Below are 25,509 nucleotides of genomic sequence, written 5' to 3'. Positions count from 1 at the left end.
GAAACAATGGTCCTCTTCCACTTTCTAAACTGGGTGAGAATTAGATCTATAATGTCTAAATTTTTAAAATCAGTATCATGAGCATTTACTACAGAACCATATTTAAAGTCATAAAATGACAAATTTAAGTCTTCAATCATGATAACAAATTCTTGGAGTGGGGCCTATATACCAGTAGTAGAATCACGTAACTTGTTTCTGCTTTCTTAAGCTTGGCTTGCAAAGAGAATGGGTGATTGCAGATCATAGTATGGAAATATAGAGTGGAGCAAACTGTAGCATGTGTCTAGACAATGTCAAAATCAATCAAATGATAAATTCATAAACAGTTTGTTAATACTGTGCAAATAAAATGGTTAATCTCTGAACTTATTTGAATAGCATATCCTTGCAACAGTCTAGAAACATACAGAGAATAATAGATGAAAGATAATGACCTCCTTTTGCATACTCTGTGGGTGACTGCATGGCCAGAACACAGTATCTCTAGAACCTTGTTATTTTAAGTTTAGTCCTGAGACCAGCAACCTCTGGAATCACCTGGGATGTTGTCAGAAATTCAGAATCTGAGACCCAATCTCACACTTACTGAATGAGAACCTGCATTTTAACAAGATCCCCAGGGGATTCACATTCAATTTCAAGAAGCACTGCTCTAGTATATAGTACCAAAAATGGATGTGGCCCTTAGCAAGCTTAAAAAAAAGAGTCAATAAAACCATGGCAATGAACATGTTCCCAGAAGAAGACACTTCTTCCACTCTCTTCCTTGGTGGGCCTATATTATAGGGTGTTTAATAGTTTTAAATGAAAAAGAGTAAGTTTTTTTGAGTATAGTCTTGTATGAACTCACAGTCATACATTGCGCATTTTTTGTAAGACCATGAAATTTCCTAATTTAGTAAATACGCTAAATGAACATAAAGTTTGTCTTCACTTTATTATTGAACTATAGCACACTTTTACTTGTTTTCAGCATTTTTTTACATGAGTAATGACCTAATTCTGCATCTACACTTTTCCCAATCTCTGAATAGTTAATAATTCATAAAGTAATGATTAAGTTTTAAAGGAATCTACAAGTGTTTGCAACTTGTAGGTTCTGGATATAGTATCCAAAGATGAATAGAACCGGAACCTTACAACTGAGTTTGTTTGCCTGTCTTTGTTTTGTTTTGTTTTGCTTTCAATGTGGTTTAGGTTTGGTTTCTAAATATTCAACACCGTTCAGAAAACGTGTCTCAGAACTTCCTGTGGGCTTTATCGGAGGGTTCCTCGCTTGCTGTCTTGCAGCTCGTCTGTGGGAGCTAGGTCATACTACGCAACGTTTCAGCACTAAGGACAGCGCCTAGGCACCTACTCCTAAGAAGAGGAGGGGATGCTGTTGGGTTTGCATAGGCAAGGCGAAGGGTAGGGAAAAATAACTCCAAATGACGCATGCGGTCCCCAGTTAAACCAATACACCCGTCATCCACGTCTTTCCTTTATAGGATGAGAAGAAAGACGTAGGAATTTATTGCCTACTCCTCGACTGAGACTGCAGTCACCGAGCACAACAAAATGACCGCGGCACAGCTACTGATGCAGACAGAAGAGGAAAACAAGTATTTTAACAATACATTAATTAACACCTCCACTGCCTTAGAAAGACAAATAGGTGATGAACTCCGATTGCTAACCTGCAAGTGTGATATGAGTGAAAATGAGCCTTTTTTAATTTTTTTGCAGAGCTGAAGACTATGGAGCCTGTTGCTGCCGTGGCCGGTTCCCTACCCCCTCTCACTTCCCACCGCTTCTCTCTCTCACAGACACACACGGTCAGACGCCCTCACATACGCACACGCGCGCGCAAATATTTACACACTGCCACATGGAAGAGATCCGTGCACATTTTCCTGCAAATATACTCGCGCGCGCACACGTACTTCGCGGGCGCCCACGTCTTCTGTCCCTCACCGACAGATACAGACATTTACACACGTAGGCCGGTAAAGCGCTAACCGCGGTACTGTGACTCCACGCAGGTTCCCCAGGACACGTCTTTTACACTGTTACCGAACCGATCAGCGAACACAGACAAACCTGCCAACACTTAAATCTACTCGCTGGATTTCATCTCCATGGCAACAAGCATGGACGGTGAGACGCCTCTCCCTGCGGAGTAACTTTCTCCCCCTACCCTTCGCATTAACTGACAGGATTCTAGTGCAGGTCCAGATGAAAAGCATGTCTCCTTTTCTTGTATTTCTGAAGCTGGGGAGCAGGAAAGGAGGTGGGGAGGGAGGAGAGGGGGAAGGAGTCTGTAGGTCTGCTGAGTTCAAATTCTAAAGAAGAAAGAGCCCTCATGTTTCTGCTGATGCTGCTGACAAAAGGAAGGAAAAAAAAAAAAAAGTGGATGTGCTGTGTGCTTGCTGATGTTTCTTCCATAATGTTTGGTAGGTGGTTTCTATGCTTCTTAAGTTTAATATGTCCAAAGAGAACTGGAGACAAACAAGGCAGAATGATAATGACAGTCCAGGTTTCTCTAGTGAGACATTTTGAGAATTTTCAGACCAGGTTTCCAGTGCTTCTGGGAAAAAAAAAAGGAATGTCAGAGTCCTTGAGGAGCCATTCAAAGATTCTCTTAAGAGGGAAATTCTCTAAAGGTTGAAATCTGAAAGGTTGGGGGGAGGTTGATTTTGGCATATCTCAAGGTTTTGGATTCCTGGGGAGGCCTGAAATTTATGCACTTCATCATGATGAAGACATCTGGGTTTGTTATTTAAGGTTTTCCTTTGATTCCAACATATTCCATTCCAAATTACTAACTAGCTCTGTGCAGATGTGGCCTCAATAATGCTTCTTTTTCCTCTTTTAATGGGATTTAATAATCTTGATATTTGAAGGGGTGTGTATATGGGAGAATTCATTATTTTTTAAGCTTGGGTTTTCCTATATGTCTCATTTCATTAAATTATGAATGTTCATATCATTAGCATTAGAGATTATTATATCTAATGACCAGTATCATAATAGTTTTCATCTAGAACACCATATTCCACTATAATAGTTATTTTAGATATATTGTTTGGAATATTATTAATAGATGAATAAACAGGAGAAAAAAAACCTGTTATTAAAATAAAATACAGGAATTTTTTTTAATAGGCACATACTTTTCAATATTGGTTTCTGCAGTTACACATTGTTGCATGATTAAATGACTATATGTTTCTGAAAAGTAAATTTTTATATATCCAATCAATAAACTTATTTCACAGAAAAAAAAATCGCACATAACATTCATGTATATGAAAGTCTATAAATCAGGTGTAAAAATACTGTTATCTTTGCTTGACTACTTACAATAGTATGATTTGTATGACTGGTCATAGAAAGACTGTTTTTGCTTATTTATTGGTTACTAACTACAAAGCAGCTCAGTGAGATTTGGGCCTATTGGTATCTACAGGTATACCCTTGGCCCAATCCTATGACTCATCAGAACTTAGAAATCCCAGTTCCTGACAATTGCCATGAAGGAAATAATGTGCTTTCAACTCATTTTCTCATTTCTAGAATACCTAAACATTGATTCCAGTTAACACGGCTTTAGGTAATATTTTATCATTTGCAGTAGTACTACAGAAATATACTTAAATACTTCAATCATAAAACACACATAGACACTGATATTTAAACTGTACAATGTTGATAATTTTACCCATTTTTTGTGGCAGAGCATATTAAAGATAACTTTTACCACATAATTTTACACTCTACTCTTATTTTGAAAATTCATTTCTTTATTCTCAATTTTTTTTTCTCATAAGGGTTTATTTATTTAGTTTTGTAACTTCATGGTCTAAATTCTCCCATATTTCTTTCATTTTCTATTTCCCTATAAACAGGATATTAAGATGATATTTTCCTTTTGAGGTAGGCATTAAAATGTCTGTTTTGGGACCTCCCTGGTGGCGCAGTGGTTGAGGGTCTGCCTGCCAGTGCAGGGGACACGGGTTCGAGCCCTGGTCTGGGAGGATCCCACGTGCCGCGGAGCAACTAGGCCCGTGAGCCACAACTACTGAGCCTGCGCGTCTGGAGCCTGTGCTCCCAACAAGAGAGGCCGCGATAGTGAGAGGCCCGCGCACCGCGATGAAGAGTGGCCCCCGCTTGCTGCAACTAGAGAAAGCCCTCGCACAGAAACGAAGACCCAACACAGCCAAAAATAAATAAATTTTAAAAAAAAAAGTATTAAGAAAAAAAAAAAAATGTCTGTTTTGCAGAACCTGCTAATTTTTTTTTTTTTTTGCTTCTGTTCCAGAGATTAGAGAAAGTGAAAGAAATGTATCTTTTATCCACAGCTGTCGAGTAATTTTGGATACCTTATTAATTATGAAAAAAACAGTGTTGTATCTGAAGACCTCTATTGATTCTTAGTATTTTGTTATTACTCTTATATCATATTATGCTCTATATTAATTGAAAGGTGCAAAGCTCAGCACACTTAGCAGTATATTCTCAAAAACATTAGACTCGGTGTTGAAATGAGACAAGTCGTTCATTTAATAGAGCAAGCAAAATGGAAAGTTTGGGCAAATATTTGAAAAATTTAGGCCTGAAAATACTGGTATTTTAACCACTACATATATGGCTTAAATTCCCAAGGGTATCTATTTTCTGAACATGTTGTTAGGCAATTGCTCAGCTTTTTACTTATTTGCTTGTGTGGACACAATGCCTGCAGCAATAGCCAGACTTTTTTTTTTCAGCATTTGAGTACTACCCTTTCAGGTGTTCTCCTTGGCTTGTATTTTGTTTTCACCTTTGGTGTAAGGTAGAATTTTAAGATGAATATAAAAGTCTAAGTTCTTCCTTTTAAGATATTAATAAAACATCTGTTCACATGAACTTCCAGGTCAAGTGTCCCCCATCTAAGTTTGGTGTATCGCCCTCCCTCCCACTTAAATATGGGACTTGAGAAGTGTTTCTATTAAAATTTTTTTAAATTAAATTTTATGTTCAGGTTTCAATCCAGAATTCCAGTCATCAGAATTGTCTTGAATCTTGATTCTGTGAGCTAACTTATAGTTTTCAGACCCGCCTTGTGTCAAATTTAATAATCATCACTTCAATGTCTTCAACCTAGTTACTGTTCAAAAACACTGAAGAGGATGTAGATAGAGTTAGACCTTTGTGATACTATATTAGAGAGCTGTCTCTATGATTACAGAGCCCAATTTTTATTAGGATACTTCAGTGAACTATGACTCTACATAAAAATAATATTATCCAGGCATATCTCACCATCTTCCCCAAAAAAGATATCATGGGAGACTGTTAAATGCATTGCTGTGCTATTTGCATCAACTAAACCATGTCGATGTTATTTCCCTGATATTCCATGTTAGTAGTAAACTTTCCAAAAAAGAAGTGAATTTGGCATTACTTCTTATTAACCTCATCTTAACTTTTAGTGACTTCTTAAGTGCTAACAAATTAGCATTTAAATTAATCTTAATTAATTAATATAATTAATTACGGATTTGTAACAAAGATTAATTCCAAGTTACCAATATATAATTTTCACAATTTCCCATTGCTCTTTCTGAAAATTGACACTTTGTCTGTCCAAGTCCATACTTCTGGCAGCACTCTCATGGTCAGGTATTTCTCAAAGGTTTTTGCTCATCAAGTTATAAATCATCTTATCCTGGGAGTTTTAACTCATCTAATGCAGCTAAACGTTATTCTACTACTTTCTTGTCTCCTTTTATTGTTTGATTTTGGGGTCATTTCTAAAGAGCATTCTACATGGGTTAAAAAGACAGAAGTAGATTAAGTACTTCTGCCTTTTCTTTGTCAACTGATACCATTAAACCATCTTGTACAAGTAGGGAGTTTAACGTGTTATTGGTCAATTTCTTTACCTGAACATATTGTGTATGAAATCCTCTCATCTCAAAGCCTTTGCAATGACTGTTTCCTCAAACTTCAATGCTCTTCCTCCAAATATTTTCATGGCTCCCTTCTTGACATCATTCAGACTTCAGGTCAAATGTCATCTCCCTAGGGAAGCCTTTGCTGATTTCTTTAATTAAAGAAGTGCCCTTTATTCATTATCATTCTCTTTCCTCTTAACTTGCTTGCTGTCTTTCGTAGCATTTATGACTACCTGATATGTAATAGATAGATAGATACATAGACAATTTTAAAAATAATTGAGTCTGTCTCCTCCTCCATTCATTATGGCAGGCGCACATTGTTCTGTAGTTCATCATTATAATCCAGGACCAAAAACAGTGCTGACATGGAGCAGATATTCAATATATATACTGGATGAATGAATAACTAAAATGTAATTGCTATAATCATTATTATATAACACCTTAACCTCATTCAGCTCCCAGTTTTTGTCCTGCATTTCATTTATATTGGTACCAACAATAGATAGCCAAAGAGGTCTTATAAACTAGCCACGAGACAACCATTTATCTGTTCTTCCAAGACAGTATAAAAAATGGTGACTTTATTCATTTACTAACAGTGGCTCCATATATCCATTCATTGTTTGTACTCCTACCCAATTGCAAAAGCTCTTGAAGTATCTTAGCTAAGTATCTTTGAAGTATTTTACCCTTCTTAGCTAAGGGTAACCAGAGCAGCCAAGTAATAAAGAAGGCAAAGTCAGGGGAAGAAGGGGTAATTATACCAGAAGTCTTAAGCTAACAAAGGCATTCTGATTGAATACAAAATTTAACTATCTACTTCCTGGTAGTAAACGCCAAAATAATATGATGGCTACATACCTTTCCATAGATAATAAAAGGGAACTAACAAGGCTGATAGAAAAGATCTACTTTCCCTACCTTTGAATATTACAAATCATGTGAGTCTTTCTGGGAATGCTATACTAATCAATTATTTTAAAAAACCAGAAATATTGAACTCTGAATGAGCTGCTGAATTTTAATGTGTATCTTCAAAGCTGATATTTTTTAAATCAAAGTTTTCTTGTTCATTTCATTTTAAATATGTTTTCTGAATTTTAAAAATTAGATTTTTTAAAACCAGAACTTTATTCATCAAAAATTATATTTTTCAATAAATTTAGTTTAATTCAATTCAAATATTTATTAAATACCTACAACATGCCAGAAACTGTGGTAACTGCTTGAGGAGTAGTTATTTTTCCATTAAAATAAGTAATTCAATTCACAGATTGCCTAAGACTCTAGGAACAAAACATTATGCTGTGTTTTAATGTATGACAGACATATAACATATGTCTGCCACACGTTAGACAAATAGTAATATAAAATTTAAGGGATTTTGTATTTCTAAGTAGGAAAATACCTTGTTTTAATGGTGGAATAGTGAAAAATGAGTTGCGTGTTTTGTTGCTACAGCTAGAAAATGTCTCTTTTGGTTTGTTTGGTCAGTTGGTGGGTTTTTATAAGAATAACAGAGTCTAGTGGATTAATCACAAGCTAAGAACCAACTGACTTAAGTCTTCTAATGATCAGTTATGACCCTGTGTACATGTCTACTTCATGATTTTAAAACACATGTAAATAAATTTAGCTAATATCATAACTATACTCAGTTTAGGCTATTTCTGCATGGTGGCAAAATGAACTAGCTGAAAAATGCACAGATCATTAAAACTGCCCAGATGTTTTAATTATGGTGATACCAATTGTTGCAGGTTAAGTTCCTCAGAAACCAGACTCTGAGACAGAGAGTAGTGTGCAGGATGTTTACTGAGTAGTGCCCTTGGGCTCAACACCTGTGGAAGAGTGGGGAGTTAAGCAGGAGTGGGCAGAATTTGAACTGTGATGAAAGAACAGCCTTGGTTTTCCCCATGATGAACTCTAGAGCTAGAATCGTTCTTTTTTTTTTTTTTTACATATTTATTTATTTATTTTTAACATCTTTATTGGAGTATAATTTCTTTACAATGCTGTGTTAGTTTCTGCTTTATTACAAAGTGAATCAGCTATACATATACATATATTCCCATATCTTCTCCCTCTTGCGTCTCCCTCCCTAGAATGGTTCTTCAGAGTTCAAGATGGCCAGGCCTTTTTATTTTCACATTAATCAGTCATTGAAAACTGTTTGCTGTTGGAAGTGAAGTAACCTTGGGTTAACCTTGGGTTACAGAGAGGCAGCTCTCTGCTATTGAGACAATCCATGGAAGGAGCTAGCAGCTGAAGATTATCGGCTGGTAGCCCTCCCACGTGCTGGGCAACAAGTCCTTCACTGAAGGGAGTTTGTTTACTGTGTCCACCAGTAAACCAGGCTTATTGCCTCTTCTTACCTACATGTCCCAGGAAATAGTCAAATGGTATAGCCTAGCAAGGTCATGGCTCTTGTGAAAAAAAAAAATTCAACAAGTTACTTGGCTGAATCAGTCAAATGGTTGATCCAGCATCTCCATGTAGAAATATCCTTCTTTTCAGTTTGTCCACCCATTAAAAAAATGAACCAGAGGGTGTATGAATCTCAACAAAAGACCTTTAAATGACAAAGCAATAAAACTAAAGATTTGGTCAGAAAAAAAAGTTCTAGTTAAGTCCCAAGGTCATTAGATATTCAGTCCAGTCTCCCCTACTTTCTACAGGGTAAATTGTACAACAAGAGCTCAATCTTCAGAAAAATCACTCTGAAACACTTAAGTGGTCTGACATTTTTAAAAATTAAAATATATTCAGTATACCATACTTATTAGGGTAGAAAAATGATTAGGTGTAAAGAAATTCAACAAATGGGGTTGAAACAACATTTTTTCCTTCTATTAAACAAAAAAGTCAAATAACCAGCATATCCCACAATGTACTGAATATTTCTAACACTTAAGGTTTGAAGACAGAGCTCTTTTGTAATCCAAACCAGTATGAAATAAATATTGTTTGATATTAACTCGAGTATAAGTTGGTGAACAATTTTGAAAGCTACAAGGCTTGTTCTTACTAATCACTCCCTTTCTCCACTCCCTACCTCCCATTCCTTGTTCTGTCTCAGTTGTTTTCTGAAAATTGAACCCCAAAGAACCTGAAGGGTCAGTCATTTTAATAAACACAGTTCTTAAAATTATAAAAAGAAGCAACAACAAAGACAAAAACACCAGCAGTCTATTATTCTCAGTTATTGGATGACAAGCTTTTTGGTGACAGTCCTCTCAAGAAGGGCAGCTGTGGGTTAGTAACCATTTAATTAACTAATCTTGATTTTTCATTAGTTAATTTAATTAACTTTAAGACAGCAAGTGGAAAAATCTATTTTGCTTCAATTCAACACACACTTTTGGAACACTTTTGCTGTAGTTTTAGACTCTCAATATAGTAGGAGCTTAGAGATAGTGGGAATCTGGTTGGCAAGGGGTCTGGGAGCTTGACTTGCAGCTGAATTTCATAGAAAACATGCTGTTTAACTTGGATTTTATGTCTATTTAGGGTGTGAGAGCCAATGGAGATGGTGGTGAGATGGTTAATGGTCCACAACTACCGCAGCTTGTTACTTGCAAGCTACTATGTTGGGTACTGCTCTTTTTAACATAATTTTAAAAACACAATTTCTCTTTTTAAGAAATTAGCATTTAGTGTATGAAGTGGTAGTGGAAAAGAAAATACAAGAACATAAGTCTAAAAGCTAAGGAGGGGAGTGAAAAAGAAAGAAGATATTACACCTATTTAAAAGGATCAGAACCTATCAGACAAAATGGCATTGGAGATAGACCTTAAAACACGGACTTTAGAGAGCTTGACCAGCTTACACCCTATAAGTATTGACAGTTTTACTGATACATGCAAAAATGAAATGAAAATTAGATGACAACTTGGGTCAAAGAAGCAATGACTTAACCATCTCGCAATGAATCAAATGCTTTTAGGGTTAATTATTTGACTATTCCCCTTCATACTTGATTTTATATTTAGTGTGCATAGGTATAGTTTTGTGTGTCCACAAAGGCAATTCTTTAATTACTATAATAGAAGTAGCATCTCCAATACTAATTTGATCCTGATCCATATCTGATAATGTTTTCATATATCTTTTGTGAGTTAAGTCAAGAGAGTTTGAAAACTGCCAGATTTTACAAAACAATTACCTACCTAATACCATGTATGGATAAAACTAAACTGAGTCCAATTTTGTATCTAGGCCAAGAGGTGACTCCAGCAGGAATTCTGAAGAGCCAAAATGATGTGACAGTGAATAATGAGTAGTACCTACTGTGGCAACTCTTCAGCTAAGATGAGTGTCAATGAAGTGTCAGCTTTCTCGTTGACTCTGGAGCAAAAAACTGGCTTCGCTTTTGTTGGGATTTTGTGTATCTTCTTGGGACTTCTTATCATCAGATGCTTCAAAATCCTGTTAGACCCATATAGTAGCATGCCTTCCTCTACATGGGAAGGCGAAGTTGAAGAGTTTGATAAAGGGACATTTGAATATGCACTTGCCTGAGTGTTCCAGCTTTATAGTTTTTAGGGTTATACCACTGGGGCGCATGGTGGACACAACTGTAATTTCCTTCAGCGTGCTGGAGGAAGATCATTTCATTCACTGAATTCAATAAACGTGTATGGTTAATTTATCCACCATGCTGTGTAAGTGATAAACCATTGTTGGGGTTCCTCACTTTCCTCTGTCCTCACATTGAGGTTTCTAATGAATAGAGCATAAGGATAACTCCAGCCACATATAATGTCTTTATTCTTCCTGCATCTGCCCCTATGCAACACCCAGACACTCTCTCCATATTCCTGACTCTGGCCCCCTTGTTCTAGAGAATTAGGTGTCAAAGATAAGGACCCCTCAGTCCAAAGAATAAATAGAATATGATTTTCCTAATAATAGCCATAGGTCCACAATGTTCACAGAAACCCTACAAGCAACCATAGGCCATAAAGTTCCCCAAATGTCACAGTTTGACCCTTCTATTTCTTCTCCTTCTAGGATCTCTTGCAATAAAATCCCCTAGCTTGGGATCACACTGATACCCCCTCCTCTTCTCCTTTTATAAATAGCATTAAAAAGGGAGTTTTCATCATGACCTGGTGGAAACAAGAAACAAGAAGTCCAGTCTCCACTCTGCCACCAATAGAGCTATCAACCTTGGCCAAGTCATCTTACCTCTGTAGACTTCATTGAGGAAGCTAACCAGAGGATTTTTAACATCCCTTTTAATTCTAGTGCCCTATGAGCTCTACAAATATACCTGGAAACCCAGGGATCTGAGATGAATGAGGATTTTTAAGACGTCATGAAAAGTTTTTCAGTTTAGGAGCCTAAACTCTGAGATTTGAATTCTAATGTTGCCTAGCCAAGAACAAGCAACATGACCTAGAAAGTTACCTAATGGGAACTTAAGTTCCGTATCTGCAAAACAAGGATAAAGAAACCTATCCTGCATGTTTTACAAAAGTGTTGAAAACCAGAAAACACGTTTTAAACATAACTTGCTATCATTATTTATTATCCTTGTTGGTAATTGTTAAAGAGATTATCAAACCTTAAGAAGTAATGGCTCAGTGTAAGTTATTCAGCCTCTCCAGTTTTCATTCTCTTCAGTTGATAAATTAAAAAAAATAGAATCATATAATTCTAAAATTTTTTCCAACTACAAAATTCTGACTCTCTGTAACTGAATGGAGGAATATACCAGAAGATAAATAAATACAAAAATATTTGTGTCACTTGAGAACACAGAACTGCCAAACACACCAAAAAAAAAAAAAAAAAGGATTAATATGTACTGAGAGTTAGCACTAAATTAGGTGCTTTCCATTTATTATGAAATTTGATACTGTTATCAATCCTTTGAGTTTGGTACTACTATTTCCATTTTATTAGCTCAATTTCACAGATAAGGAACTGAAGCTGAGAGAGATTAAGTAACTTCCCAAGGTCACCAAATTAGGGAGTGATTGTATTAGGAATTACACTCTCATCAAAATCATAGTCATTGTTTGTAAATATCATGCTATACTCCCACACACTGTCCACAACATTTCTACATATCTTACAAATATGATTATTGCTCAGGTCTAAGGCACTCCACAGCCGGCTGTCTCAGTGAGAGTCCCTGACACTTTTCATCTCTTAGTAGATTTAGAACACATCTGTGTTGGCTATGGATCTTCTGGACCAAACTCACACCTTAAGGAGACTCTTTGAACCCCAGTAGGTACTGGAGTGTCAGCCTGGGATACCTTGTAGCCAGTTCGTAATTTGGTCCAAGAAGAGCTCATTGAGCCAAGTCAACGGGACACACTGAAAGCTGTAAATGTCCATGATGCTAGTCATCTCCTTTGTGACCCCGGCTTTTGAAGTACTCACTAAGATATGTGCCCAAGTACCAGATGCTCCCATTTGTCTCCCAAGGAAGACACCCAACAAGACCTTCCATTTTGGTGACTAGACCTGTGATGTTAACAAGGCCCCATCTTTATCTCAAAAAGAAAAAAGACCCCAAAAACCAAAGATAAGAAAACTTTGTGAAGTATGAGCATTGTTTCTGAAAGTTCAACACCCATAAGCTTTTCAGATATCATCAACCCCACCTTAATATTATTTCTAATCCTACTAAAGAGAAATTCTTTTAACCAAAAGTGTCTTCATTCATAGCATTTATTCATGGCCTATTGTGTACCTTAGACTTCCTGGGGGAAAGGGGAGGGGACGGAGAGGTTAGAATCGGTATTTTTAGAGCTAGAAAAAAATGTGAGATATAAAGGATGGTTATAGCATGGAGAACATGGAAATTTCATGAAATGCTAACCCTTCTAGGAATAGATGTCCAATGTCATAGCCAGATTATCCCCTAGCTGCCTTTTCCCAAGAGCCCTGTCAAGGAGGACAAGAGAAAAGATAGACAGTACCTCCGGACAGTTTCCCCCTGTTACCTTACCCACCTGTCTGAAAGGCCTTTCAAGGTTTGTTTATGGATGGTGTAATAATTTCATCCATATACCCCAAACCATCTCCCATCTGCTCCAGAATGTCTGAATCCCCTTAATAGAGAACAAAGACTTTCATTTCACAGTTAGAGATAAAAAGCTTAGAGAGAAAATGTCTAGTTGATGTAAGACTAACACCAAAACCAATTCACCCTACATTGTAGTCAAGTAGTCAGTCAGCAAGGAAAGAGGAAATTGATGGCTATCAGAGGCATTCATAGTCTTTGGTAGAGGGAAAAGGTTGAGGAATAAATAGATGGGCTCCTGAAAGAGGACCAGAGTTGAGGGAACAGTTGAAGGAAAGGGAGACTAGAAGTGGCAGAAATAACTGCAAGTAAGTTCCCAGTTCCTCTACAAGGCCGGTGAATAGACTTGTTTTGAGTCCCAGCCTCATCTTAGCGGATCTAAATAACCAGCACCACCCAGCTGGTGGTGAGTCTGAAATGAGACTACTCCCTACACCTACCATATGGAAAGTCAGAACACTTTCTTGAACAGATAAATGCCTTGTACCAGTGGCCTTTAAGAGCAAAATGAGTTATAGGTACCTGTAATTCTGTCTCAATTTCTGATACAGCCTCATGACATCAGCCTGACTGATTAGCATGACAGTTACCTGACTAAGAGCCTCTGAGGGGTTTTACTGAGGTATCTCCAGACTCCCTTCTATAATCTGCTATCTGTTCACCAACTTACCTTTCCCCCTGTTTTAACAGGCATAGTACCTATACCAATCTCTATTGATTCACCCCAGAATCTTGGATGCAAAAGTTATCAGTAACTTGTAAATATTGCCGATATAGTAAAAGCAAGCACTAAGTACAAACTGGTGCTTTCTAAAATTAGCACAGTAACCCTTTATACAAATTAACTCATTTAACCCTCACAATGAGTCTACAACACAGCATTATTCACAACTGATTTTACAGATGAGAAAGTGAAAGGCACAAAGAGACTAACTAACCAGTGTTCACATAGATAGGAAGTGGCAGGGCCAGGATGTGAATCAAGCATGCTGACCCCAGAGACTTGCTCCTCATGTCTGTATTACACCACAACTCTGCCGCTCAGGCAACTGGAAATCACTTGAATAGTTTCCAAAAAAACATGAGGAGGACTCCTTCAGTCATCCCGATTGAAAACCAGGGACAGAACCTGCACAGAGGAATTGTTTGTGCTGTCTTAATAATCAACACCTCACAGATTTGAGCAAAACCTTACCCTCAACAAAACTCAAAAACCAGTTTTGATAAAAACGTTTTGCCAGGTGGAGGCAAAAAGGTCATTTAGCAGTGCCGCTGGAAAACTTACCCATAGTTTGATTTCTGCTTGAAAGAGTTTTCCCATTAAGTAGAAATATTTTCAATAAATCGTTGATCATACTCTCAATCTGCTCACTTCCTGTGCAGAGAAGAATCAAGATAATATCTGCTATAAGCAAGATAAAATAATCTCAAATACCACTGTCTAGTTACAAAGTATAGAAATTATCTCTGGAGGCCTATATTTTGCTGCATATCCTGAACAATAGGAGGTCACTAGGAATCATGTGAAATGAGATGGCAAGATTCAATTTATTTAGCCTCAGACTGAAGCACTGCTCATATTTTGTTGGATGATTGCTGTTGAGCAATCCAACTCCCCTTATGAATTAAAGAAACTTTGTCTTCCTGTCTAAAAGGATTAATGGTTTACTCCTGGTTACTAGCTGATGTAGTACTTCAGGTTCTTCTGTGCTAATGGCTGGGTGGGGCCTACAGTATTAATCCAGGCCAATCATTTCTCGTCATCTTTTTCAAGGAAGATTTTAACCAATAAGAAGAAGCCTAAGGTTTGGGGGTGAAAGCTAAGTGCTGCATATATGCCTGGGTGATGCTGAAGTAGGTTATGCTTCCTGAGAAGGCTCCTGGGTGGTAAGTTAAACATTTCTGGGCAGGGTAAAAATCATACTTAACATTAGGTCATAAAGTAGATTCTGAGGAGTGGAGTAAAGGTGAGGATGTCAAGGGTAATGAACAGAAGTGAGAGGTTCCATAAAAACTAAAGAGGTAATAGTTTCACTTATAATTTCTCCAGGAATGATTATTTGAGAGTTGAAGTTGAGATTTTTTTTTTTTTTAATTCAAAGAAATAGCTTTAATAACTGCTGGTGGGAAGCAAGGTTTTCTGGGTTTTTTAATTTATTTTTTGTATTTATCTATCTTTGTAGAACTTTCTTTGAAAAGCCAAATTTTAAGGTATCAATAAAGAGATATTATTCTGATGAAAGAATGTTCTAAGATGGGCTTATATCGTGGATTGTGAAAATGATTATGTAGTCTATCTCACAGTCAAATAAAAACCTCTTGAAGACTAGAATATTTCTTTAAAGGGAATCAGTAGAGCATAATTATTCTACCTAAATATAGCATACAACTTTATTAAGGACTGAGATTTATTTCCTTACCCTGAATACTCCTATTTTTTTTTAAAGGTTCCATAATAGCATTTGTTAAACAAACAAATGTATGAACAAATGAAACATTTTGAAGGCTAGTAAAAGACCCAAGAATTCACAGAGACATCTTGACAGGATGTATATTTATAACCTGACAAGAATGTATGTTTTAGAAGTTTAAAAAATATTTTTTAAATGTATTCATTATATAATATATATTAATATCAATCACAAAATACTTGGCAGTTTCCACATTTAGTACTGTCAATGAACTCTGTTTCAGGCTGAGAATATTCTCATCAGCTCTTACCCTATTCAGTTGGTAGCGTTATATCTTTTCTAAAGTCATATTGAATCCAATCGCACTGAGTACAAGCAAATACTACAAACGCAGGTAACATTTTAATGACTCCATTGGAAATTCTGTTTGCTGAAGCAGGTCCCCAGTTATTTATTATGGGATTTAATTGCCCAGGTAACTAAGGTTCCTGGACAGGTAATTTTTCAGGAAATGAATTTAAAATCGTATGTCTTATGAAAGAAAACTGTTCCCTCATACCCCCCCAACCCTACTTAAATATATTTATATTATCTGGAACAAGTCTAATTTTCTTTTTCAATGACAGCTTTGAAGAACATTCTGAAGCTTGTATAGGAGACAATATATCAAGAATCTATTTATTGAGTTCTTCTGGAACAAAAGCCAGGAGCTCCCTAATGTAAACACATTAGTGTTTGTTTTGAGGAGGAAAGCTATAGACTCTTTTTAAACAACCGTAAAGCAGACAGCTTAGTTCAAAAAATCCGTTTTGGAAGATGTCACTGAACAACTCTTCCAATGTATTTCTGGATTCCGCGCCCGGTAATACCAATCGCTTTCAAGTTCATGTCATAAATGAGAGCCATGAGAGCAGTGTGGCTGTGAATGACAACGCCGACCCCCCACATTATGAGGAAACCTCTTTTGGGGATGAAGGCCAGAACAGATTCAGAATCAGCTTTAGACCTGGGAATCAGGACCGCTATGACAACTTCCTCCAAACTGGAGAAACTGCTAAAACAGATGCCAGTTTTCATGCTTACGATTCTCACACAAACACATACTACCTACAAACCTTTGGCCACAACACCATGGATGCCGTTCCCAAGATCGAGTACTATCGCAACACGGGCAGCGTTAGTGGGCCCAAGGTCAACCGGCCCAGTCTGCTTGAGATTCACGAGCAACTGGCAAAGGTAAGCTTAAAGGTACAGGAAAGTATCCTCCTTACTCCTTCAGGTGATCTCCTGCTCCTTACGAACACTATAAATATAAAAGTGTCCGGTGAAGAGGTCTATTGCAAACCGTCCATCTTACTTACACATCTGTCCCTAGTTCCCAATAAACAGAAGATAGACAAAAGTGCTTCTCAAATGTTTGCTGACTGAGGACAGAGAACTAAAAAGTTAATTCTGAAAGTTAGGCAATATGTGCTATCTTGTTTACAATTATAGGCTATTCAATTCACACTTGGTTAAACATATCAAACTGAATACTAAGCTGGTTTCACCTTAGTATTAATGCCTCCACAGCAGTTGTAAAAAAAAAAAAAGTCACTGGTGTTTGCTGTAGTTAACACTGTTGTACCAGCCTTTAGTGTACATGGGTATTTTTTTATACTCTTTAAAGAGAGAGAAGAGATTTATAAGATTCAGCATTTTACCCCTTCTTCTTCAAAACCTTGCCTAAGGCTCCTGAAGGCACTTAAGCATATAAAAGTAACTAAATTAAACTACAGAAGCAGCAGAAGTGGCTACACTTTTCATTATTTAAGGAATATAGCCAGGGTTCCCAATCTGCTAGAAGCATGAGGCAGCACTTTTTCTAATCTTGTAGCAAATCATTTATAAGCTTAGTAGATTTCTTCTTCGGTAACTTGCTCTAAAATATGTTGATGCACTTTATTTTCCTGTTCTTCTGGACCACAGTTTGGAATGAGTAGCATTCTTTATGGAATATAATTACTTGCTAAGAAGAATAATTAGTTGTCTCATATCTAAATGCAGTCTACTCTTGCCCAGGTTTTAAGGTAAGGAAAAAAAAATGAGTGGAACAATTCCTTTCCTATTTATTCATTCATTCAACAGTTTTTTAATTAAATGATTGCCCACTCTGGGAATTCTCGGAATACTGCTCTCATGAACGATGCTAGTAAAGGTGAAAAGCTCCATTTAGTTTCTGCTCATCCTTCTTTCCACAAGAAAACTTCTCTCCATAACCTGTTCCCCTTGGCTGCTCAGGGTCCCTGACTCTGGGTCCTACCACTGAAGACTGAGCGACTTCCAGAGAGGGTGCCATGCCCTGTTTCTTTACCCCTCTCTACTCCAAGCCTTATTTGTGCTGTGTACTGTATTAGCAGCACTCTGCCAAATGGCTGCTTTCTTTATAGACATAAGATTTAGATTTTATCTGGGATACCTGCTGCTTTAATCAAAAGAAGTTAGCAATGTAGTGATTTCAGACAAAAAGGCAGCCCCCAGGAAGATTGTTGAGAAGCAGGGCAATGTGAAGTTCCTGGTGTTAAAGTGTCACTTTCCTTTTCTACGTGAGAAAAGGGGAAGGGAGAAGGAAAAGAGGGAAAAGAAGGTTGGGAGAAGAAGGCACAAGGAGTTTCCAAGATATCAAGATAATGGGGAGGGCAGAAAGAGAAATTTAGAACATTATGAAGAGACTTCAATTTATTCTGAAGAGGTAGACGAGCCAAAGTCTTCATAGACCTGAAATTTTATTCCACGGTACCCTACCTCATTAATTTTTAAAGCTGCATCCTTTGTTAAAATTGCGATCAAAATTTAAATATTCTCACTTCCTTCCCCAATTTACAACAAAAGAAAATAAAATTTTAATTCTATTAAAAAGGAAATGGTGTCAACTCACGTTGTTGTTAGGACTGATATTCTAGAGAGAGGAAAGCAGCTGATATGTAATTTCTAAAGCCACGGTTTATGTAAATCTTTATATAAGGGGAGAAAAGCTCTGAGGCCACTGCTGTTAGAAAACCATCTGAATGACTAAACGGGAGGAATGCAATAGCTGCGTTTGACAGTTTTGATGGCTGTTTGGGATATCATATTATTTTTGAAAAGATAAAATGAGACTAAGGACTTAACATTAACTTACAGTATTTTTTTCTCTCAGATATGAAGGAATGGCAAATTAAATACATTAAAAATTAGGTTTAGTCTCAATGCCCTGAATTGAGAACAAGTATAGTTTGAACAAGTATGGTTATTCTGAACAAGTAATTCTGAACAAGTAATTTAGTTATTCTTTCTGTGTACTTCACCTTGATTAAATCATGCAGAACTATCCACATAACCAAATTGGGAGCAGAATCGGTATATAACCATGGAATCTGCAATGGGCACATTCCCACAGCCAGGACCATTCTAGTGTCGCTGAGCCTGTGAGCACTTATTCCACATGTTCTACTTCTGTACTCTCCTTCAGACATTAACAGTCTGGGCCTTCTTCAATTCATTTCTTCCTTGCTAGTGAATTTGATTCTGCTATTCCCCCTGCTTTCCCCCCGTCTCCCAAATAAAAGATGAAGACCTGCAGTATAATGTAGCTATGCTGCCACCTCCTTGTGGCCCTTGACAGTTTTATGGTAGCTCCTCAAAGCACAACTAGAAATGATCAATATAACAAACATTGTACAATAATACTCAGACATGTCACTGATTTTGTATACAAAAAAATGATGGTGTTTACTTAAATAATGTAAGAGTAGAAAATAATTGACATAAGTTAGGAGATAATTTTTGTATCCCTAATATAATGCTTTAAAAGCTATGTAGGAATGGTACATTCATACTAAGTGGCAGAACAAATTTAGTCAGAAATCAGTTGAATTTTGTGAAAATCCTGGTTATAGCTTCCAAGTTGGAAAAAAAAATTATATGACAAGTTTGTCCTAAGAGGTAAAATGAAAACTCGGTTTGAAAGACATTATTTTAAGTCTCTACATTAAATAAAACTCTAGGAGTGATAGATACTGACAGAATTTGTAATCCCAGTGATTTGAGATCGTAGTGAAGAAATCCTTTTCATTTTCTATGTAGTAAAGAGCTAAATGCCTATACTGGTGGCCATGAATTACAGATTTCTGGAAGCTCTGGTTAAAATCAGAAAAAAATGACTCCATCCCTTACTTGCAGTACTGTACAAGCTACATAACTTTGACTGATCTTGCAGGATGCTTGTGAATATTAGTTTATATGCAGACGAAGTCTAGCACATTACCTATAATGGGTAGAAACTCAATAAATGATTATTCATGATGGTCATGGTAATTTTTATACCAGATAATTTTTATTTTAAATTTTATTTAAAAAGTAAAATACACACTGAAAAAATATTTAACAAGTACTAAAAAATATATACTGAAATGTCTCTTATCTAAAGTAAACCTTCAGTTATTCTCTCAAAGGCAATTATTACTGAGAGTTTCTTATAAATCCTTCCAGAAATTTTCTATGCCTATACAAGCATATAGGCCTGTCTGTCTAACTTTTTGTCTGTATTTTTGCAAACAAGTATTGGGACATATTTTACAATACTGTCCTGCACTCTGCTGTTTTCATTATACCACATACTTTGGAGGTCTTTCCACATCAAAACATGCATAAAGATTATTAGACATCTGGCAAAAAAATATCTAGTATTTCTACTTTGTAAATATAATTCTTTTAGTATCCAACCTAATTCTTCTGCCCACCTTTTTATACACAATTCCTAACTACAGGGCTAACGAAAAGGGAACTGTTTTTAAGCCTTACTACCACCATTGTTGTTGGCATTTCAGAAAAATACAATTACAAAGGATTGAGGAAAATATACAGCCTTTCAATTAAAGTCATTGTTCTCATGTCATTGAAATAAACTGTCTATGAAAAGTATAAAATACTATGAAAATTAAGATGTAAATATTATTATTTTTAACAAGCCAATTGCATAGAAACTGAATTAAAACAAAAACAATGGAATGACTTCACATTTGGGTCTTTAGGCCGTTAGCAACTAAAAATAATTTGTAAATAAAAGCATTAAGAGTGACGCGGGGAATTCCCTGGTGGTCCAGTGGTTAGGACTCGGCAGTTTCACTGCTTCGGGTTCAATCCCCAGTTGCGGAACTAAGATCTCACAATCTGCGAGGCCAAAAAAAAAAAAAGAGTGACTCGGTATAATAATAACAAAAATTTTATTGAGAAATTTTGATGTGTCAGACATTGTACTCACACTTGACAAATTCTCACTCAATCCTATGACAACCCTTCAAGGTAGGTACTATTATTACTGCTATTTTAAAGATGGGGAAGGTTTTATAAAATCCTAAGGATCTTTAAGAAGAGAAAATAAAGACTTAAAGAAGTCAGTAAATTTCCAAGGTCAGGAGGCCAAGGTCACATGGGTAATAAGGTGAACCCATGGCTGCATGACTCCAGAGTCCAAGCTTTTTGTCACTATTTTCCATCCTCAGCCTACTCTCCCACAGAACTTTGCCTCAGCTCATTCGACAGCTATAGAAAATGGTGGAACTCATGCACAAGGAAGAAATCTCAACTCAGTCATGATGGGCTGGGCAGGAGATCCTAGTTTCTTCCCTGTTGGAGGCACTGTGGCAAGACACCATGCTGCTTCTCCTACAGAATTAATTGTAGGTCTTAGTCATTTTCATTGTCATTATCAAAAGCATTTACTAGCCACTTATTTACAAGAGCTACTGTATAAAATGAGTTAAAGAGATTTGACCTTACTCTCTAGAATTTTATTTTATAAGTCAAAAGCCATAGTTATGGGTAGAAGTAAAGGACATATAATCAAGTTAAACATTAAACCACATAAATCAATGTATAAGTGCTTATCTTCTGTAAAAGAACAAACAAAAATCTACAAATGCTTTCTCTAGAAAATAATCTTTTCTAAACGCTTCAAAGTTCAAATTTGGAACTTTTGCATTAAAATTGGGGATATCCAAATTTATAAATAATCACTAATTTAATGACAGCCAGATAAAATAGGCAATAAATGCTCTGAAGGCCAGTGATGACCAGAAGGCACCCTTAAACTATTTGTTAGAATGAAACTCTGCAACTAAGGATTCATTTGAATACTTGTTAGAGTTTCTTAGTACCCAAGACCAGTTCCCCTGGGAGCTTGCACTATTAAACTAATCTGTGGAAACAAAACAAAAAACAAAAAATGATTAATTTCACATTATAACTAGTTCAGTGATAGGTGGTGAATAGAATGGGAGTTCCCTTAAAGGTGCACTTGAAAAATGTTAAGAATCTTTTAATTTTATTTTCTCATGCTGGTTTATTATACGTAGCTACCTTTTGGCTTCAGCTTTCAAAAATACAAGTCAATTTGTGTGTGAGCTATGTGTTTTCAGATATAATAAAAATACTGTGATTATAAAGTGTGACCACTGGTGGCATGGTGTATAGTAACTTTTAAAACAAGAAAAAAAATCCCTCTCATTTTCATAATTTAAAATACTCCCCTTTACCATAAAGGGATAGCAATGTATAAACATAATAATATTGATCAATAAGATATGGAAATATGATTAGAATTACATATTTTTCATTCTGAAATGAACCTTAGGAATTATCTGGTCCTTACTGGGATTGGTTTTAAAATTATTCAGTGGCAGGGGTGTGAGAAGTTTAAGTGGAATAATATTGGCAATATGTCAATAATTGTTGAAGCTGAATGATGGGTACATGAGATATATTATTCTCCCTACTATTGCATATGTTTAAATATTTCAATAGTAAAAGAAACTTTAAAACAATGGGGAGGGAATCACCTAGGCCTACATATTTATGGAACTAGTCCTCTTTGATGGTCTAAGATTTCCACCATCCTGAGATTAAAGGCTGAAAAGTTGAAAACATATATCATAGCAAATATTATCTCTTTAGAACTTAAAGAATAAAGATATGTATTTTTTTCTTCTTTGATGATAGCTAGAAAGGCATTTGTCATTTTTCTATGGTCTGAAAAATCACATATTTTATACTAAATAAAATAATTTAATCTTTCATCTTCTAGAAAAATCCATTAGGAATTTACTTAAATTGCATGTGATTGCATCTTTACTAGTTTATCAATATTGGAGGGGGGAAAGTCCTTTATCAAACTTTTCTTTCTTTCTTTCTTTCTTTCTAACATACTTTATTTTACTTTCTCTAAATACTTAATGCACAGGTAAAACTCTTGGTAAATAAATAATCAGTCCCTACAGCTATGCAATTTAAAGTGCATTTATGAAAGGTTGTGGGTCATCATATATGGTAATGGAGTGTGAACAGACAAATTAATTCAAAGCATGATGGAAAAAACTGGTTTCAGGTAGCAGTCATAAAACTTTTAGTGTTTGAGACTTTGGTCCCAAGAACATGCACCAGCCAGGAGTCTGCCAGCCACCGGTTATAGCTCACAGCCATGAAGTCCCCCCTTCAGGTCAAACCCTCGACCTGAAGTCTCCTTCTGTACTTTGATGATAAGTTAACTTTATAATTGCTGTTTGGGCTTACAAAGGAGGCATTTATTAAAGAGTGAAACCAAGTTTTGTTTTGACATGTTAGAAGAGGGAGATGGCAAGCATAGAGAAATGATTTTGCCTTAGAGTAAACTACTTCAAAGGAAGATTTTCAGAAAACCCACTGGATTTATCCTCACTGGCAGTATCCAGGAAAGGTAAAGTAACTTGCTGGAGGTCAAGTGCTGAATTAACTGCATTGCCAAAACTAGATTCCAAGTCTCCTAGTCTATATGGTGCAGAGATTTTTCAGCTCCCACATGAGAGCAAGGAATGGAAATGGATTCTGTACTTATAAATTTACCATCAGACCTTTATTGTCAATAGAAGAAATATACATTCGAGGGATTATTCCCCTCTGTGTTATAAATATATTTAAAACTTTGAAACTCTAGCAGGTTGAACATATTACCTAAGAGAGAGTTGAAAATCCTACAGTGACTCTATTTTTTTAATAATTTAGAAAATTATTGCCTTACTAATTTCTATATATAATGATTTCCTTGACATGCCCTCATAGAATATTATTTTTGCTTCACATTGTGATGTCCCAGTGATAAACTGAAGAACTGTTAAACTGTAACCAGAAGGGTATCCATCAGATAGATATGTTCACTTAAGGAGAAATTTAAAATATCCCATTTATTCTTTAGCCTACATTGTAAGATATTGTTTTGTTTGTTTGTTTGTTGTTTTTTTTTACAATCATTGGTATTCTCATCAATCCAGATCTAAGGGTCAAAGTTACTATCAGAATTCATTAGAGAGCAGAGCAGTTTCCTGGACCAAACCCTCAAGTTCAGGTTTAATCAGGAAACATGGGCTTTATTCCCAAGATTGCCTTTAAAAAGTGAGTGACTAAAGCTCTGTCTCATGGACTCCCCAATTAACCCAGAAAAAGGAAATTGCCTTCTCCTTGACTGAGTAGCCGCTGATGGTCTGGCCGTGGGATCTTTTTTTTTTTTAAATTTATTTAATTTATTTATTTTTGGCAGCGTTGGGTCTTCGTTGCTGCGCGCGGGCTTTCTGTAGTTGCGGCAAGCGGGGGCTACTCTTGGTTGTGGTGCGTGGGCTTCTCATTGCAGTGGCTTCTCTTGTTACAGAGCACGGGCTCTGGGCGCACAGGTTTCAGTAGTTGCGGCGCCACAGGCTTGGTTGCTCCATGGCACGTGGGATCTTCCCAGATCAGGGCTCGAACCCGTGTCCCCTGCATTGGCAGGCGGATTCTTAACCACTGCGCCACCAGGGAAGCCCTGGCCATGGGATCTTGATTAACTAGAATATTGACAATTTTAAAAGTTTTTCTCAAATCAAATCAAATAAATGAATCTCCTGACCAAGTAATCTCTTTAACATTCATGAGTATTTTAACACATTCCTCAATTCCTTGCTCTCATTGATTTTTCCAGTTACGCAAAATAAAAGTTACATTTGAACTACTCAGCTGCCTTATGAATGTAGAATCCTTTCAGAGAAAAATATAATTTTTAATTGACTGGAGAAGAACCTCAAATATTTCATCCATCTGTAATTGACTGTATTGTATAGACATGTGAGGATCCAATATGATAACTCTAGCCACATGTGGCTATTGAGTACTTGAAACATGGTTAGTACAAATTGAGATGTACTATCAGTGTAAAACACACACTGGATTCCAAAGACACAGTATGGAAAAAAAGAATGTACAATATCTCATCAATATTTTTATAATGACCATATGCTGACATAATATTTTATACAGATCTATTAAGTAAAGTATATTATTAAAATAGTCTGTAATTCAGGTCCCTCCTACAAGGTGGGGTGCCCCTACTGCTAATGAATATTTATATTATAAATATGGGAAATATGATACTCTACAAAAAAGAAATGTATTTTTTAATGTAAGGATCCATATCTGACCCCAAGTTATTTCACTAATTTCTTTTTACTGTTTTTGAAGTACCTACTGAAAAATTTTGAATTACATGCATGACTTGCATTTGTGGCTGCTATAAATCACCAGTTTCTGCCCAGTTCAGCCTCAGTTTCTATGGACTTTGTTTATCCATATCTTCCATTAATATGACTATATGATGTCAGCTTTCAATTATCTGCATAAATAGGGACTGAGGATGCTTAAGATTAAGATATTTCTCAGGTAATTCAAAACTAAATTTTAACTTTTAATTTCAGTTTCCTATGCCATTCAAATTTTTCCTAATGCTGTCACAAAATAGTAAGATGATCTGACTTGGGATTCATTCCCTTTCTGTCTCTTATTTAATGTGGCCTGCACAGAGGAAACACTGAGAAATGGAATACCCAATAGGGAAGGAAGAAAAAGAAATAGGAGGCAAGAATGGATTAAAAGAAGCTAGGTCATCTGCTTTTAAGTGGTAGAGATCGGGTGGCCTTCAAATCAATACTGTTTACCGATGGCCTGCTGAATGGCAGGCCCTTGGTTGGTACTGAGAAATAACCCATACCACCATCTTCCTCCAGTTCAGTTCACATACAATAACTCTTATCACATTGTATTACATTGGTTACC

At 36.3% G+C, this 25,509-nt stretch overlaps 3 protein-coding genes across 9 annotated transcripts in view; 2 read left to right on the top strand and 1 right to left on the bottom strand.

Moving 5' to 3' along the window:
• Positions 1-25,509, bottom strand: part of MYEF2 (myelin expression factor 2) — a 79,961-nt gene that overhangs the window by 44,352 nt on the left and 10,100 nt on the right. The window contains exon 3 of the mRNA XM_036843045.1: positions 14,256-14,345. The gene's annotated coding sequence lies outside the window, so the exon portion shown is untranslated. The remainder of the gene's footprint in view (positions 1-14,255; positions 14,346-25,509) is intronic.
• CTXN2 (cortexin 2) lies at positions 1,796-10,660 on the top strand. 2 transcript variants are annotated; one of them, XM_036843052.1, is made up of 2 exons: positions 1,796-2,139; positions 10,147-10,660. In XM_036843052.1, the coding sequence occupies exon 2, from the start codon at positions 10,204-10,206 to the stop codon at positions 10,447-10,449; it is 246 nt and encodes an 81-aa protein (XP_036698947.1). In that variant the 5' UTR covers positions 1,796-2,139; positions 10,147-10,203; the 3' UTR covers positions 10,450-10,660. The 2 variants fall into 2 exon arrangements, with proteins under 2 accessions (XP_036698947.1, XP_036698948.1); XM_036843053.1 differs by lacking the exon at positions 1,796-2,139 and adding an exon at positions 9,440-9,521 and having other exon boundaries at positions 10,147-10,449.
• The window catches only part of SLC12A1 (solute carrier family 12 member 1), a 93,068-nt gene continuing 82,394 nt past the window's right edge, over positions 14,836-25,509 (top strand). For 2 of the 6 annotated variants that reach the window (XM_036843038.1, XM_036843039.1), the window contains exons 1-2: positions 14,836-14,857; positions 16,008-16,617. In XM_036843038.1, the coding sequence (XP_036698933.1) occupies positions 16,198-16,617 (420 nt within the window). In that variant the 5' untranslated portion in view covers positions 14,836-14,857; positions 16,008-16,197. Of the gene's footprint in view, positions 14,858-14,941; positions 14,993-16,007; positions 16,618-22,890; positions 23,132-25,509 lie in introns of those variants that run through there. The other 4 variants (XM_036843037.1, XM_036843036.1, XM_036843040.1 and 1 more) reach the window with 4 other exon arrangements.

Source organism: Balaenoptera musculus, chromosome 2 (genome assembly GCF_009873245.2).
Source record: "Balaenoptera musculus isolate JJ_BM4_2016_0621 chromosome 2, mBalMus1.pri.v3, whole genome shotgun sequence".
Taxonomy (NCBI): domain Eukaryota; kingdom Metazoa; phylum Chordata; class Mammalia; order Artiodactyla; family Balaenopteridae; genus Balaenoptera; species Balaenoptera musculus.
The sequence above is the reverse complement of the archived record's forward strand: the minus strand, read 5'-3'. Positions and strand labels throughout refer to the sequence as shown.

Bases quoted from the DNA above. Each gene is read 5' to 3' on its own strand.
- CTXN2 (XM_036843052.1), top strand. From the start codon at position 10,204: ATGAGTAGTACCTACTGTGGCAACTCTTCAGCTAAGATGAGTGTCAAT.